Source organism: Leptonychotes weddellii, chromosome 13 (genome assembly GCF_054177405.1).
Source record: "Leptonychotes weddellii isolate Sample4059 chromosome 13, ASM5417740v2, whole genome shotgun sequence".
Lineage (NCBI taxonomy): Eukaryota > Metazoa > Chordata > Mammalia > Carnivora > Phocidae > Leptonychotes > Leptonychotes weddellii.
The window spans coordinates 66357029-66373582 of NC_138381.1; the positions used below are offsets into that span (position 1 = coordinate 66357029).

General features: G+C 55.9%; 2 protein-coding genes across 2 annotated transcripts in view; one reads left to right on the top strand and one right to left on the bottom strand.

Annotated features, from left to right (window-relative positions):
- Window positions 1-988: 988 nt before the first annotated feature.
- MMAB (metabolism of cobalamin associated B) lies at window positions 989-13446 on the bottom strand. Its single transcript, XM_081802007.1, has 9 exons — window positions 13272-13446; window positions 12035-12096; window positions 9375-9468; window positions 7375-7432; window positions 5231-5303; window positions 4910-5007; window positions 4478-4542; window positions 2759-2818; window positions 989-1337 (listed from the first exon to the last, which is right to left on the bottom strand). Exons 1-9 carry the CDS (start codon window positions 13385-13387, stop codon window positions 1238-1240), a joined length of 726 nt encoding a protein of 241 aa, XP_081658133.1. The 5' UTR covers window positions 13388-13446; the 3' UTR covers window positions 989-1237.
- Window positions 13447-13690: 244 nt separating this feature from the next.
- Window positions 13691-16554, top strand: part of MVK (mevalonate kinase) — a 26067-nt gene continuing 23203 nt past the window's right edge. Inside the window, 3 exon segments of the mRNA XM_081802013.1 lie at window positions 13691-13748; window positions 14893-14984; window positions 15873-16020. Coding sequence (XP_081658139.1) covers window positions 14907-14984; window positions 15873-16020 — 226 coding nt within the window. The 5' untranslated portion in view covers window positions 13691-13748; window positions 14893-14906.

Here is a 16554-nt window from a genome sequence, read left to right on the forward strand (position 1 = left end):
GCTCTTTGCAGGAAGATCCGGAGTGAGTGGACCGGGTCCCTGCGAGCTCCCGGGGCGAGCGCCTCCCTGGCCCGGCCTGAGTGCTGAGCCCCTCGGTCGTGCTGGGGCCGCGCTCCGCTCTGCTCACTGGCCCCAGGCGCCTGCCGAGGCCCAGACCTGGCGCTAACCACTGGGAGGGCCTTCGCCTTCCCCCGCGCGCCGGCACCCCGGCCCACCGGGAACCGAGGGACCGACCCAGCAGGATGCCATGCACCTGTTTCTTCGGCAAAACTCGCCCGCACAGCGGTGACAGTGAGAGCCCAAGTCTACACGTGACCGATGGCTGTCGCCGTCGCGGAGCCGCTGGCTAGGACAGCCAGGGTGAGCAGGCTCCCCGAGCCGAGCTGGGGCCTGGCACTGAGCAGGAGCTCGGTGACCGAGTGAGTGCTGCACGGAGTCCGCCAGGCATCTGGGCCCTGACAGGTCGTGAGAGCCTGCCCTTCCTGAGTCATTTCCTGCAATTAGCGGCGTGCAGTCTCCACATTCTCGGGCCGCCTCCCTGCCCTGCATAAATATCCCCTTCCCAAGGACACAGCTGGCCCTGGCAGGGTTGTTTGGGGGGGGGGGCAGGGGTGACAAGAGAAATAAAACACAGCCGTGGCACAGATCTCAGAGGCTGAGACCAGCAGAGAAAGAAGTCCTCCTCTGAGCCATGCTGTGCTCTCCCCAGGGTCTCCGCCCCTCGCCCCTCAGCCCCCTGCCCCCCACCGAGGGAGGAAGGCTCCCCGCCGGGAGTGGGGGGGGGTCTCTGGGCTGCACTCCTGCCATGCACACCTCGTGTGTCTGCAGCCGTCCTTCCCCTTTATAAACGTGACACTTACAGCCCCTGTGGCATGGCTAAATCACAGTTCCACTTTCAGGGGCCTCTGGTACGGCTCCAAATCCTTACGCCCCCTGAGCCCGCAGTGGAAGGGCTCTCTCAACACACGCACGCATGCGTGCACACAGCTCGAGCTTTTCCCACTTTTATTGTTTTTCTACATGGCTCTTCCTTGCACAGCAATCACTTTACCTTATTTTCTGCAATACCGAGTTCATTCGTTCCCACTTCCTCCACGACCCCGGAGAGCCTAGGGGAGCAGGCAGGAATCTTGCCCAGCGCCCCTGGCTGAGATCTTCAGCAATCAGGACAGGAAGGACAAACTCTTCACCTCCGAGGGGTTTGCCAATCTCCCCCTTTGCATTATTTCCACGTGCCTCAGGCTTGCTCCGACGGGTCATTTTTCTTGTATATTTTTTCCTGATTCCCCTCCTTCATGGCCGTGTATCTGGCTAACGTGAAGAGATAGTCGCTGAGTCTGGAGGGGCAGAGAGAAGTCAACGGGATGATTTGAAATAAGAGATCAATGCTAACTGGGTCCTTCCCATATTAGCCTTCAAGGAGGAAATATAAATCACATGCCCTAGGAGCACTGGGCGGGACAGTGGGTGCTCAGCCAACTTGGGCTTGATGGATGGCCCTCCAGGCCATTTTCTGTGACTCCGGCGCCAGGGCTCGGGCAGTTCCTGCTGCATGAGGCCGCTATCTCCACCTGGCCTCACAGGGCTGATGGCTTTGGGCCCCTCCTGGGCTGCTTTCTGCACCTTCCAGTGGCCGGGATTGAGACACCCAAAACTGAAACACCCAGCCTGCCCTTAGGGTGGCTGCAGTGAGTTCAGGAAGCCGCCCACCTCTCAACTGTCCCCCACTTTTCCTTGTTTTCATGCTGAGCACTGACAACCACCCTCCTCCACCTCTCCCGGCCCCAATCCTACTCTCTGAGGCCAGCCCCATGCCAGGTCCTGCTGGAACCTTCCCTGACCCACGCCCCCACTGGGATCGAGCCTCCCTCCTCCTAATGCCTGGCTGTCTCTCTGGGGACAGGGGTTGGGGGCAGCGGAAGACATTCTGCTCTGGGCGTCCCCCATTCCTGGGGGGTGATGACATCCTTCTATCTCATCTGCTCAGTGCCGCCTTCCTTGCTAAGGGAACGAACTGGCCCGGCCCACACAACACTACGGGACTATGATGTTCCCCAAAGGTCACTGCTATGAGAATGAATGGAACCTTCCTCACTCCCTTCGGGCCCACCCACCTCCCAGGAAGAATGGAACTGGTCAGGTCACATCCCAGTGGGAAGAGTGACCACAGCGAGGGGCCAGACCCAGGCTGTGAAGTCACTTTCTGGACACCCAGGACAGCTCCCAGGGGCCCCTGGGTTCTCAGCCTGCCCCCGGGCCCTGACCTTGCCCACACTGGGACTGCATGAGCCAAGGCTGCAACAGAATCCAGTGGAGCCTCCCCGGGGCCAGCCCAGCTCACTGGGTCCTGCTCGGGGGCCCTGGGCTCCAATGGCCCTGAGCTGGCTTGGCCCGGCTATCTCTTCTCAGTTCACATGGCCCCGCGGCCTTGCAGGGACAGGCTGAAAGATCCCTGCCTGAGCTCCCTGGTCCCTCAAACCTGAAACGGGCCCCTTGGTACACACTGTCCCTTTGTTTTTATGTTTTGCGCCACCAGTTTTTATAACAGCCTCTGCCAATGAGACCTTCAGCTCCCCAGGGACAGGGACGGTGCCTGCCTTGTTCTCAGCAGCGTCCCTACACTGGCTCAGCACCGGGCACGCCACAGACCCTCCATGGGTGTGAAAGGAGTGAAGGAGTGTGCGGGGCCCCTGGCCTTATTGTTATCATCGGCCTAGTTTTTCAGAGGCCTGGGACTCCCCGAATTCCATCTGAGTACCTGTTCAAGAACTTGGCCACGTTAGCGTCCGTCTCACCCATCTGGACAAGAGGCACCACGCTGGAAGGAGAGGAAACCGCATCACGTACATTCCGGGGGGCCCAGGGCTGTGTCCCACACCAGCACCTCCAGAGTCCGAAGCAGCTCCTTGCCGGTCTGGCTGCAGGCGTTCCAGACAGTGGACTGCTGTCTGCCCTCGCTGGGCCCCTCCTGCGTGTCCCCTCTGCCGCAGAACACTTGCTGGGAGGTGCTCCCCCCCAAACCGAGGCTCTGGGTTTGTGGCCCCTGCCCAAGGGGCTTTTTCATCCCACAGGCACGTCTCCACCTCCCTGTCCGGTACTGAGGACCCGTCCTCCGCTCAACCAAGCCCCGTCGTTGGGCCTTTGGGTTTCTCCAATTTTTGCTATTATGAGCATTGCCGAGGTGGATGGTTTTGTACGAGTGACCAACTTGTTGAGGCCACAGTTCTGCCAGGATCTCTCTGGCAAACCACTTCATGAGCTTTTGAAAGCTTTATGATGTGGGGCTGTGGACAGAGCTCAGGGTTGGACTCTGCTCGGGACCAGCTGGCTGCCCGCCCTGGCCAGGATGTCACCTCTCAGAGCTCCAATTTCCTGGCTCCCGTATGTTGGGGGCTGCCACCTCCTCTCTGCCAAGGTTATCATGAGGCATCAACGGAAGAAGGAATAGGAAGTGCCCAGCGCAGCCCTGCCCACTGTATCCAAGTGGTGCTTTACTTCCACTTCTCTGTAAAGCCGCTGGCAGCTGGTCTCTGAGTGCAGATGGAGGCTTTGCAGTGAGCTCTTTTAAAGTTTCTCTGAAAAGGCTATCGGAGCTTTTGGGGGCCCCTCCCCTCCCTGACTCCATGTCGGACGTGTCGGCACAGCGGCTGGCTGGTCTGTGGAGAGCCTCCCCCCTGGGCCCCCCACAGCCATGGGGGCTCCTCTGGGCCCTTCTCTACCCAGCAGCCAGCAGGGTCCCTTCGTGCCACCCCATCCATGGCTTCCCGTGGCTCTCAGGACAGAGGCAGACCCCTCTGCGCCTACAAGGCTCTGCCCGGCCTCTGGCCTCATCGTGCCCCACACCCTCTCGCTCTGGATCCAGACACTCGGCCTCCTCAGTGTCCGTCCCGTGCAGGGCCACCTCTGCCCCTGCTGTCCCCTCACCCTGCACACTGTCCCACCCCGCCCCCCAAGCCTTCAACTCCTGGCTCCCACAGCGTGACCCTCCCTGTGCCCACAGCACGTGCCCCACAGCCCCTGCCCACGGTGTGGGGTCCTCCCCTCACCTCGGCCCAGCTCCGACCGCCCCGCTTACATCGACCCCCAGGGACGCGGAGCCAGGGCATAGGGGAGGAGAGAGTGTCACCGAATAGCCTTTTGACTTTAATGCCTCGTGAGTAGTGGAATTATCAATAACCAGCTAAACCCACCAGGGCCTCCTCCTGGCCTCCTACCCTGTTCACCCATAAGCTCTTGTTTCTCTAGAAGCTCTGCTCTTGATGTGGTGACCTCACCTGTCATTCGTGGGCTCCCAGGTCACTGTCTCCCCTCGGCAACGCAGGGCTCTGAGGACAGAGACCTGGTCTGGCTGGCGGCCGCCTGGTAGTGAAGGTGGCAGGCGGAGGTCTGTCGATGGCGGGCCAGCCGTGTGGAGCCGAACCCCCGGGCCTACCTGCTGCTCTGACCGGCCCCCCACCCTCTCCCTCGGCCCCCTTACCATCTCTCTGCTCGGCGGCACACGGCCCGACAGACGTGCAGCGCGGCGCTGCCCTTGCCTCCGGACTGGAAGGAGGGAGTGGGTGTTGGCTGGAGCGGGGGGAGCGGGGGGAGCGGGGCGGCGTCGGGGAGGGGGGCAGGCGTGCCCACGGCAGACAGATGGGCCGACAGGTACACAGGGCCCCGCACCCCAATGGGCAGTGTTCTCTTCCAGGGGCCCTGCAGGGGCGCACCTGCTGGGCACCCCCCTCCAAAGGCAAAGTGGGCAGGGCTGGGGGAGAGACTGGTGAGGATCTGGAGGGGACCTGGGAAGCTGGGGGACAGCTTCTGTCACTGACAAAAATTAAAAGAGGGGACTTAGTCAATGTTTGTGTGTTTCTGTGAATACGCCTGGCCGGCAGCCCGCCCCCAGGTGAGACCCTTCAGTACCCACCGGCAGAATAAAGGCCGTGAGCGGGGGCAACTGGCTGGAATACTTGTCGATCCACTGCTCCAGCTCCAGGATGGGCCCTGCCTCGAACGCGGCATGTCCTGAGGGGTGGGGAAGCAGGAGGACACGGCCGTGAGACCCACGGCCCGCCAGACCAAGGAAACCACCCCTGTGTCCCTTCTGCCCAGGGGCTCTACAAACCCCTCCCACGGACTCAGGAGGTCCTTCCTTCTCGGGGCCTAGGGGCCAGGCTGCCAGGGGAACCCAGGTGACACCCAGGACGGAGCCCCACCCCCTTGGGCCCTCCAAGCACAGAGAGATTACTTAAGTGAGCCTCCCTGGCCGAGGAGCGCGGTGTCGCCAGGGCAGAGCCGACATCCTGCAGCGAGCACTGGATCTGGGGAAGCGACAGAAGGCGAGAATGAAGATCCACTCGTGGCCCGCCAAGCGGAGATGACGGGACTCCTTGCGCAGAAGGGCTACCGGATGCCAGCAAGGCGCGCAGGGTCTGGCCTGACGGGGACTATCCGATCCTTCGGCTAGCCGGCCCTCCGAGGCTAAGGCATTAACAAAGTCGGCTGAACCTTCCGCACATCTGCCTTGGACGCCAGCTCTGCTGAGAGGGGCCCTGGGTCCCTCGGGGATATCTGGGTCAGCCCGACGAGGAGCGACAAGCGCCCAGTGATGGCCCAGTGATGGGCTTCTCACCCGGTCTTCATCTCCCTGGGGCCTGAGCCCCATGACGTTTTTCCTTTTCTCTAAACTGACAGCTTTGGTTTTCTGACCTAGAACAGCTCGGCCAAGACCCCAAACGTGACAGTGCTTTCTAAACCATGAAGGACAAGTATCTGTGAGAACGGGGTCAGCCCTGCGTGACAAACGCCCCACCGGGCCTGGGCCAATGACGCCCGCAAACACAGCCTCAGACACTGCGCGTAGCCAGAGGGTGGCCGTGGGGCAGGTGGGGGTCTGCGGCCTCGGTGAAGAGGGCCACTGTGACAGCACGCCAGGAGCAGGACACAGGGGAGCCCACCCAGCAGCGGCCCGGAACCCTCCGTGGGCTGCCACTTGGGTGAGTTCCTCGAGCGCCTGGTGTCTCTGGGGCTTCCGGTGGGAGGCGGAGCAATAGCACCCCGGGGCTGGCCCCCTGCAGCGTCTGCCCCCAGGACTGGAGGGAGCCGGCACCGGCCTGGGAATCGGACCCCAGCTCCGCTGATTCCCAGCCGGGGAGCCTTGGGCAAGCGGCCCTTTCAGGGTCTCGGTTTGGCCCCACGCCACGTGGACGTGGACCTCCAGGCACGGGCTTCTGTGAGGACAGCAGGGCCCGGGCGGCCCGGCGCTCTCCCAGACGCCCGGCGAGCAGGGCCCTGGTGGGGCTCCCGGGTGAGAAAGTCACGGTCCGCACCCTCGGGGGGCCCAGGCCAGTGGGGAGAGACAGAAGGATCAGACCATCTGACACTCTTTGTGGTGCCCGCGGGAAGCCAGGGGGCCAGCCCAGGCCCCGGAGCAGGTGACGTCGAAGCTGTGACCCACAGGACAGGCGCCTCAAGCACAGGTCGGCTCATCACATCACTGGCACCCCTCCCCAGCCTTTTCCCTCCGCAAACTCCGCTCAGAGATGAGCACAAGATCTAGAAATGACCAGTCCTCCACCGTGGGTATGAACAGTCCTCCACCGTGAGGCTGCAAGCCATCCTCCAGTGCACAGAAGGTGCCTCGTTCACAGAATGTTCTGGCAGTTGAAGCCTCCCATCCTTCTGCAGCCCCCTCACTGCCCTCTGTCTGCTCCCAGGAGCCTAAGTGGGCTCCGGCCTGGCCTGGAGGACTGAAGCAGGCAGGGCTGACCCTGCAGGGAGCAGCTTCCAGTCTCAGGTCACCCTGTAGACTGTAACCTTGTCCTGTGCATTCTAGGGGGCGTGCCTGTCTCCACTGTTGAAGTCCCGTCTGTGGGTCAGAGCCTCCAGGCTTCCTAAGGAGCAGAACACGAATACTAATGACCACAAAGTCCGCTGGCTGAGGGCTTACCGAAGCGGGCCTTCCCGGCTTTCTCCACCCCGGGGCTGCTGACGTTCGGGCCCGAGGCATTCTCTCGTGTGGGGCTGTCCTGTGCACGGTAGGACGTTGGCCTTTGCCACCCAGATGCCGGTAGCACCCCGCCTCCATGTGTAACAACCAAAAATAACACCAGACATTGCCGAGCGTCCCCTGGGAGGGGCCGGAATCGCCCTGGGTCAAGTCCACTGCACTTTACACTCCCCCCGCCCCCCCGGGTGCTGTCTCACCCCTTGCCTGGGAGGGAGGATGATGTGTGTCCCCATTTGGCAGGTGGAGAAACTGAGGCTCCCGGAGAAAGAGTGACTAGCCCCAGGTGGCACAGAGAGGAAGAGATGGTCAGATGGCAAATGCAGTGACAACCACCTGGCCACACGGACAAATATCCCAGCGTGGGGCCCAACACTGCTACTCACTTTCCGAAGCTCTTCAGCAAATGGGTGGCCTTTTTCTGCAATGAATTCCAAAGCAAACCTATGAGGAAAAAGAAAAGAATCTGCCTCTAACCTGACGTGCCTGGGCCCTGCCCTTACATGAGGCAGCGGGTCCGCCGGGTGCAGGTCCTTTAGCTAATGCAGCTCTAACACACGCGGTCTTATTTTTCTTGGGGACGAGAAGAATGTCAGACCCTTTCATTTGGTTATCGGGTGTGTGTTGCTCAAAATGCCTTTTCTTATACTCATTACTGATCCAGTCGACGCTTCTTTTTTCAATGCCTGGTCTGGCCCGGTCCAGGCAGTTCAGCATGAGCGCTAGGGACACAGGCTGTGTTCAGCAGGACAGGGAGGTGGGAATCGGGTATCACGTGACTGAATGTGACGTTGCAAACTGAGGTTAGTGCTCTGGAGGAAAGGGCCGGGGTCCCGAGAACCTTGGCCTTGGCTGGGGTTCAGGGAGGGCTTCCTGGAGGAAGTGGTGCTGGAGGTGGGACTTTGAAGGCTGAGTAGGAGTTCCCTGGGAAGGCAGGTGGGACGAGGAAAGCCAAGCACCCCAGGTGCAGGTCAGGACCCCGGCTCCTGCCTCCCTCCAAACTCTGCTCCCTCTCTCTGCACCAGGCAGGGTCCTGGCAGGGAAGAGTCAGTGGCGCATTCACAGGGTTCCTAGAGGAAAGTCTGGTGAGGGGACGATGAACAGAGTGTGGGAAGAGTTCTGGAAACTGACAATGGATGGCAAAGATTAGCAAAAGCAGGGGCCTGAACAGGGGGGGCGGTCAAGGAAGGGTCAAAGGCACTACCACCCCAGGAGAGCTGGAACCTTGGGGGGCCACTGCCCGGAGCCATGCAGCCGGCTGGGCGAGAGTCACTGGGGAGCAGGGGCAGAAATGCTCCCACACCTATCTCCACCAATGTTCCGTCTCCTGCTGGTGCCTCCCATTGGCTGGACCCACCCAGAAGCCAGAGGACAAGGGGACTGGGGTGGGGAGGGTGAAAGCGTCACCACGTGATGTAGGCTACCTCCTGGGCAGACCAGAGAAGACAAGGGTGGAGAACGGCCTCAAAAGGGCCAATGAAGAACCACCAGTGCACCTTCGTAGTTCATCTTGCAGTCAGAACTAAACAGACAAACGTGTCATTTGTCATCTAGTGTGGGACAACTCTGCAGGCCGGACACCATCTGCCCTGAGCACAGCAGTATCCCCCTGCCTGGCACAAAGTACGTGCTCAGGAATATCGGCACCGAGGACGTCCCCATGACGCAGGCCAGGTGTCAGCCCCTCCTCGGAGCTCCATCAGGCCCCCATCGCCTGTAGATGCCCCTCTAGTGTCTGTCTGCTCCCCGGCCCCCTCGAACTGCGGGCTCCACGGAGCATGTGGGCTGGGGCACCCTGCTGAGCCGCGCCTGGCACATGGAGGTGCTTGGTCACGATCTGACAAAGAATCCACAACTGAGATGCCCCCCGTCTCCTGCCCACACGGACTGGGGGCTCACGGCTTACTGATTTGCTCATCCTAAACAGCCGATGCCCACCTCACCTTCCTTCCCCTCTGCCCATTTCATCCTGTGCCTCACCTCCCACCTTCACACACAGACCAAAGCGTCTGCCTTCTCTACTCTGCTGGCAGACCCTCTGACCCTCTGCACCTGCCATTATCTGGCCCGAGTATCTCACCTAGACAGGCCTGTCACTGAGAAGCGTACTCGCCTGGAGGGTGGGGGAGTCAGGGATGGAGGGGCTGGCAGCTTCACATGCATGGGACGGATGCCAGGCAGGGGCAGGCAGGGCAGGAACGGAAAGGAGCCTGCAGCCCGGGAGCCTTGTGGAACTGACCCCAAGCCCCTGCACTGCCAGGCCAAGGCGGGTTCCTCGAGTGTTGGCAGCCCGGGGGACCAGCCAGCACTCTCGAGAGCTACACGTAAACTACACTGACTGATGCCAATTCGAACTCAACCTCAAGGCTAATCCCGTCTGCCTTACCCAATGGCTGAACTTAATTCATCCGTAGTTCCCACGGCTTCAAACACTTGGTCATCTTTCGGTCTCCTTTCTCCAGTGAAGGTGCTAGAAAACCCTGTGAAAAAATGTTTAGCCACTCAAGTTAAGATTTTTTTTTTTTTATTTTCCTGATATGCTCTTTTTAAAAAACTTTCCACCTGAAGTAGAACATATACACAGAAAAATGCTCACATCATAAGTGTACAAGCTGGGGGCGCCTGGGGGGCTCAGTCGGTTAAGCGTCTGACTTCAGCTCAGGTCATGATCCCAGGGTCCTGGGAACGAGCCCCGCGTCAGGCTCCCCGCTCAGCATGGAGTCTGCTTGAAATTCTCTCTCTCCCTCTGCCCCTCCCCCCACTCAGGCTCTTTCTCTCTCTCAAATAAATAAAATCTTAAAAAAAAATTAAGTGTACATGTTGATGAATTGCCACCACCTCAACATACCTGTGATCACCCAGATCAATAACTAGAATCTGATCCACATCCCTGAAGCCCCCATGTACCCCCTTTCAGTTGCTACTCCTAAGGGTAACCACGACCCTCACTTCTTTCCTGATATGCTTTTATTTTAAGCCTCAAAATCATGGACTCAACATCCTGCTAAAGAAATAAGACATGGAGGTACATACTATGTATACATTATATTTCACGTAAAATCGAAGTTCTCTGTATCTCTGCCTAGGTCACAATTTGCCACCGTTCTCCCCTAACCATGGAGAAAGAGCAAATCTGCTCCCCACAGCCGGGAGCTGGCCTGGCGCTCACAGGTGGGCTGTGGTGTTCTCCTGCTGGAACTCGAACAAATTCACAGAACACCATCTGACGGCCCCATTCGGACTGTGACACATCAAGACCAAAACAAGAGCCTCCATAATCACGTCTGAGCCCAGAACACTGTCCAAACTGTAACAATGACCAAACACCCCCATTTTCTGGCCAAGGCGAGGGACTGCTGCTCCTTTATCAATTATAGCTTCAGCCTCTCTTTGTCTCTCCCACCTTCCAGCTAAAAATGATTTAAGAAACCCCACTAGAGAATTAGGCCTGCTTCTTGACAGCATCCAATCCACAGCAAAAGCCCCACTTCCTGGGGGAGCAAAACTCTCCCCCAATCACCTAACATAAGCCCAGTCCTATAATGAGTCCTTTTCAGCATCTTCTTACTGAGCCCACGGTATGCCACGTAAGGAGCTAATGACCCCAACTGACTTGACTACATTGTCCTTAGAGGTCTCTGCTGGAGGGTATCAACACTACCTTCTGTTTGTTGTCCCTAGGCACGTTTTGTTTCCTTTTTTTTTTTATTGTCGTAACATATACATAACATAAAACTTACTATTTTAACCATTTCTAAAAGTACAGTTCAGTGGCATTAAAAACATACTATACATTCTATGCATGTCGTTTATGCTTTTACTGAATAAGTATAGACGCCCCCAAAATACACATACACTAGTGATCTGCACAGTTTTAAACTTTAGAAAATGTGTCACACTGACATATTCTTCCACATCTCACTTTTTTTCTGTACGTTATATTTTGGTATTGTTAATTTTTTTTTAAGATTTTATTTACTTATTTATTAGAGAGAAAGAGAGAGAGAGTGCGCACAAGCAGGGGGAGCAGCAGAGGAAGAGGGAGAAGCAAACTTCCTGCTCAGCAGGGAGCCCAATATGGGGCTCAATTCCAGGACCCCGAGATCATGATCTGAGCCGAAGGCAGACACTTAACCGACTGAGCCACCCAGGCATCCCGTTCTGGTTATTGTTTAAATAATCAAAGTAATCTATGCTCATTACAAAAAATTATAGGATAGAATAAAAGTATGTACCATAAACAATGAAAACCCTCTGTTCATTCCCCTCTCGCAAAACTCAATCCTCAATCCCTCTCCCAGGTAATATTCCAAGATGTAAGCTTTCAGAGTAGTCTATGCCTATCTGAACACATACATACCTACACACATACACACACTTTTATCCACGTGGATTTCAATTATTTGGATTGTTCTGCAACTGGCTTTTATCACTTAATATATCTTAGGCATTATCTTAGGCATCTGGGGCGTCCCGGTGGCTCAGGTGGTTAAGTGTCTGGCTCAGGTCATGATCCCAGAGTCACGCAATCGAGCCCAGCACTGGGCTCTGTGTTCAGAGCGGAGTCTGCTTGAGATTCTCTCTCCTTCTCCCTCTGCCCCTCCCCCCACTCGTGCATGCATTCTCTCTCTCTCTCAAATAAATAAATCTTTAAAATATATATATTTTAAGGGCGCCTGGGTGGCTCAGTCGTTACAGTGTCTGCCTTCAGCTCGGGTCATGATCCCAGGGTCCTGGGATAGAGCCCCGCATCGGGCTCCCTGCTCAGCAGGAAGCCTGCTTCTCCCTCTCCCACTCCCCCTGCTTGTGTTCCCTCTCTCGCTGTGTCTCTGTCAAATAAATAAACAAAATCTTTAAAAATATATATATATATATTTGAAAAACACACACACACATATATATATGTCTTAGACCTCTTTCACTTCACGTCATATTTGATGATATTTATTGAGATTTACATAATTTTTAATGACCGAACGATTTGGCAGAACTTTAAGATGGAGTTGACTATCTTTTTTTTTTTTGCATGTTTCACCCGCCCCCTACCTTTATCTCCTGTTTTGGTGTATATCTTGGGGATCTTGGGTGTCTTCAAGGAAGACTGTGGCCTGATGAGAAACAGACATCAAGACGTGGTGAGTGGGGATGGCTTCCCCAGTGTGACACCTCCCTCAGTGGTCACAGCTTGCTGCTTGTAGCCTGAGGGACAGCACCAGCATCTGCCGGCATCTCTGCTGACATCATTCCCCTCCTTTTCTTCCTAATGCAGCCCTTTGGGGGCAAGTTCTGTGTCTTGCCCACATCCACATCTGCAGAGTAGCTCACGCTCAATAAATATTCACGGAAAGAGTTTACTGATCACTTTCCATAGTCTCTGCACTGTGCTAACTGGATTGCTGGCATTCTCCTGGAATCACCCCTGGAATCTTCCCACAGCCCCAAAGATAGGAACTACCTATGACCTTCATTTTACTGTTGAGAAAACTGGAGCTCACAGGATGACACTTGCCTTCCCAGGTCACCCAGGAAGGAAGACATACAGCTGGGATTCATGCCCAAGACTACCTTACTCCCCGCCCCCCAAACTCTTACTTCCACCCTTACTTCTACCCACCCAAACTCTTATCCTCTATTCCGCCAAGTCCAGGCTTCTCGGAGAGAAAGCAATCTGGGCCACTTCCATTCTATGAAGCTTCAGAAATGATGAACTGCTAAAACAGAGTCGAATTCTGCATTTTCAAATTGCAACATAACACCTTTAATACAGGCTTCGACACTAAAACATGGCATTAGGAAGTTATTCAAAACGTTCAATTACTGGATCTATGAAATTTATCGATCCATTATTAATTCATGGTACTCCGCAGGTTCTGAGGTCCAGGAATGGGGTGCAAGTTTAAAGGTCTATGATGACAGCCATCTTCAGATCGTTGGTGTATCTCTGTGTCTTAAGGTATTGAACTGCCTGGGAGATACGTCAAAATCTGAACTGAGGCCCCCACCTGACCGTGAGGCCCCGCAAGATGGCCCTCCCGGCCCCCGTGGGACATGTCCTGCCCTGACCGCTGACAGCTGGGCTTCCTTCGGACTTGGGCAAAGAAATGTTGGTCTCTGGCTTCCACGGTGCCCACGGTGCCCACGTGACCACGTGACCACTTAGGACCAAGAGAGGACGTCACCCGGCGGTTGCTACGGTGACCTCACAGCGGTGTGACGTCATCATAGCGACGACCCCACAATTTTGCGGCAGGTATCCGAGTTACCCTCCCAGCCAGGCACTCACCCGTCCCCGTCTTTCACGCCCTGGGGGCGGTGGCTCTGGAAACGGGGACACAGTACCCTACCGGCGCCGACACCGCCGCGCAGGCCAAGGCGGCCTCCCAGGCCCCACACAGCCATGCGCCAGGCCGCTCGTCGGGGGCTGACCCCGCCAGGCTCCCGTCCAGGTCCCGGAGTGACTCCACCTACCCCCGGCCGCACCACCGTTCAGCCCCATTTTCCATTGGTCCGTGGCTCTCGGCCCAGGGCGGGACACTCCCAGGGGCTTGCTTCCCATTGGTTTACTGAAGGGGCGGGGAAACCCGTGACAGCTTTGTTGCAACACCTATTGGTCAATGTTCAAGCCAACTGGGAAAGGACGCCCAGCTCGCGTGTTCTGATTGGCGGAGAGGAAGGACGAGGCCCTCCCCCCGGGAGAGGGGCGCTCGGGGACTAGGTACGGAGCCGCTCCCGCTTCTGCTCCCGGGGCGGGAGGAGGCAGGTGAGAAGCTGGGGTCGCAGGGCCGGGTGGCGCGAGGTTTGACGCTGAGACCCAGGACGACCTCGGGCCGGGCTCCCGGCTTCTCTGGCTCAGTGTCCCCGACTCTGGGAGTCCGTCCCGAGCGGTCGGCGAACTTGAATCTGAAGTGGTTTGGAGCTTTGGACCAGCAGTAGGCTTCCCGGTTCCGAGCCTCAGTTTCCACCGCTAAGAAACGGGATCACGATAGTACATGGCTTGTTGTGCGGTTCGTGTCTTATATTAAGGTAATGCACGTAAGGCCTTAAATGGGTGGTAATTCTCCAGAGTTTATAAAAATCTAAGCCGCGCACACCTGTAGACCCAGCGAGTCACTTTCTAGGACTCTGTATTGTAGAGATCCTGGCTTACGTTTGCAAGAAGGGGTTTGACGGCTGTTCTCTACAGCCTGTGATTTATCATTGTGAGGCAATGGAAACAGCCTAAAAGTCCAGGGAAGCGTTCCTTCTGGCCCATGATTTCATTTAAATTTCTGCCTTCGACAGCAGCAGTAATAAAAGCTGCAACCAGGAACAGAACCGGTAACAGATGGCTGTCAGTAACTGAATGAGTGCCGGACACTGTCAAGTGTTCCTCTTGCATTATGTAAGGTAACCTTTCCAAAACCCACTGAAGTTAAGTCCAGTTCTTGTCCCCACATAACATGAGGAAACCGAGATTCCTAGCCATTTGAGTGGGTTAGCGAAGATGACCTCATTGGAGAGTGGAAGAACTGGGATTTGAACCCAGGTCTTTCTCATGCGTTTAGTGCACTGCCTCACTGCACAGTCTTTGGGGCGCATAGCAAGTGCTGAATGGTAGCTGCCCTTTTTGTTAGAATGATGAGTTTGAACTAGGCAATCTCTAGTAACGCTTCATCCTCTCTCTGGCTTTTTCTTTTTTCTTTTTTTTTTTTTTTAAAGATCTTTATTTATTTATTTGACAAAGAGAGACACAGTGAGAGAGCGAACACAAGCAGGGGGAGTGGGAGAGGGAGAAGCAGGCTTCCCGCGGAGCAGGGAGCCCGATGCGGGGCTCGATCCCAGGACCCTGGGATCATGACCTGAGCCGAAGGCAGACGCTTAACAACTGAGCCACCCAGGCACCCCTCTCTGGCTTTTTCTTTCAGGATTGTCAGGAGCCATGCTGTCAGAAGTCCTGCTGGTGTCTGCTCCAGGGAAAGTCATCCTTCACGGAGAGCACGCCGTGGTCCACGGCAAGGTAAAGTCCCCCAGAGCCTTTGAGAATTGGGCACCTCTTCTCCCTGACCCTACTCTTAAGCCAGAAGGAAGCCTGGAGGCATAGCCTGGGAGTACGTAGGAGAGGAGATCAGTTTCTCCGCAGCAAGGCAGGGAAGAGACAGGTCTTACACCCACTGAAGGGCTTCCCTGGCCTCACCCAGTAAGAGAGCACAAAGTTGAAATGTAAAGCTGTGCAGGTGGAATGAGACAACCTGGAAGCTGGGCTTCGGTGGAGAAGAAAAGAGGTGGGAGCGCTGAGCCCTGGGGCACCCCAACATTCAGAAGTGGGGAAGATGAGTAGGATCCAGCAAAGAAAACTGAGAGATGCATTATCTCATTTAACTCTTAGGACGGCCCTCTGTGGTTAAACTTTGATTATCCCATTTTGCAGATGTGGAAGCTGAGGCTTAGGAGAGGGTTGGTAGCTTGACCAGGGTCCCGTGTACCTTAGCAGAACCGGGAATGAACCTAAGTCTGTCTGAACCCACAGCTCATGCTTTTTTCCACTCCTGTGCTCCTCCACTGCTCGTCACTCTTTGTGTTCCTAACTTTATCTTTGCTGACGTGATGATTGTGGGGAAGCCTTTCCTTGGTGTGGAGGACTTCTGAAGTTTTGCACGGGGAGGGCAAACATAAGTAGATATTAGCTCCTAATTGATGGGAAGAGGCTGTGTCACTTAGTGGGAGAGCATGCCAAGGTTGATCAGCAGTGTCTGCCACGGGCATGGGTGGGCATGTGCCCTATACGCTAGTATGTGCTCTCTCTCCTCAGTACATTGACATTGACCCCCGGTTTTAAGACTGGAGCCAAACTCTTTGCACCTCCCCCCTATGCCCAGGCTCATTGCTTTTGCCCTTTATTCTACAGGTGGCACTGGCTGTGGCCTTGAACTTGAGAACATTCCTCCGGCTTCAGCCCCACAGCAATGGGAAAGTGTGCCTCCACTTACCAAACATTGGCGTCAAGCAGGCCTGGGATGTGGCCAGGCTTCAGCTGCAGGACACGAGCTTTCTGGGTAAGTGCAGCAGGGAGGAACCGGGTGTGGGAAGAGCCTGGGCCCTGACCAGAGGGGAAAGGGGACAGCTGGGTGGTTATTCTAGGCTGTCTCTGAGAGGGTCAGAGACTAGCCACTCTGGGGGTGTTTTCTCTCGACCCCATAAAATTAGCTTTACTTACTTATTTTTTTAAACTTAAGAGTGTCAAATGATGCACTGGATCTATGTGGGCTGTGGTGGACTGATCCTCAAGGCCTGTTGTTGGATGAAAAACCACAAGATGCAAATAACATGTATCTAAGGAAAGACCCAGATTAAGTATCAGTATGTATGTACATGCAGGGGTGATTAGTGACCTCTGGGAGGGTCCTGAGGTCTGAAAGTGGACAAAGGGAGCCTTCCTTCTGTGAGATGGTTTTGACAAGGAGGAGGTATTGATTGGTGTTGGGTATCATTAAAAATCATTAAAAATAAAAGTAACATGCTTATTAGTTGGAAAACAGAGTCGATAGTGAAACACAGTCAGTAAAAAAAAAAAAAAAAAAGGCACCTGT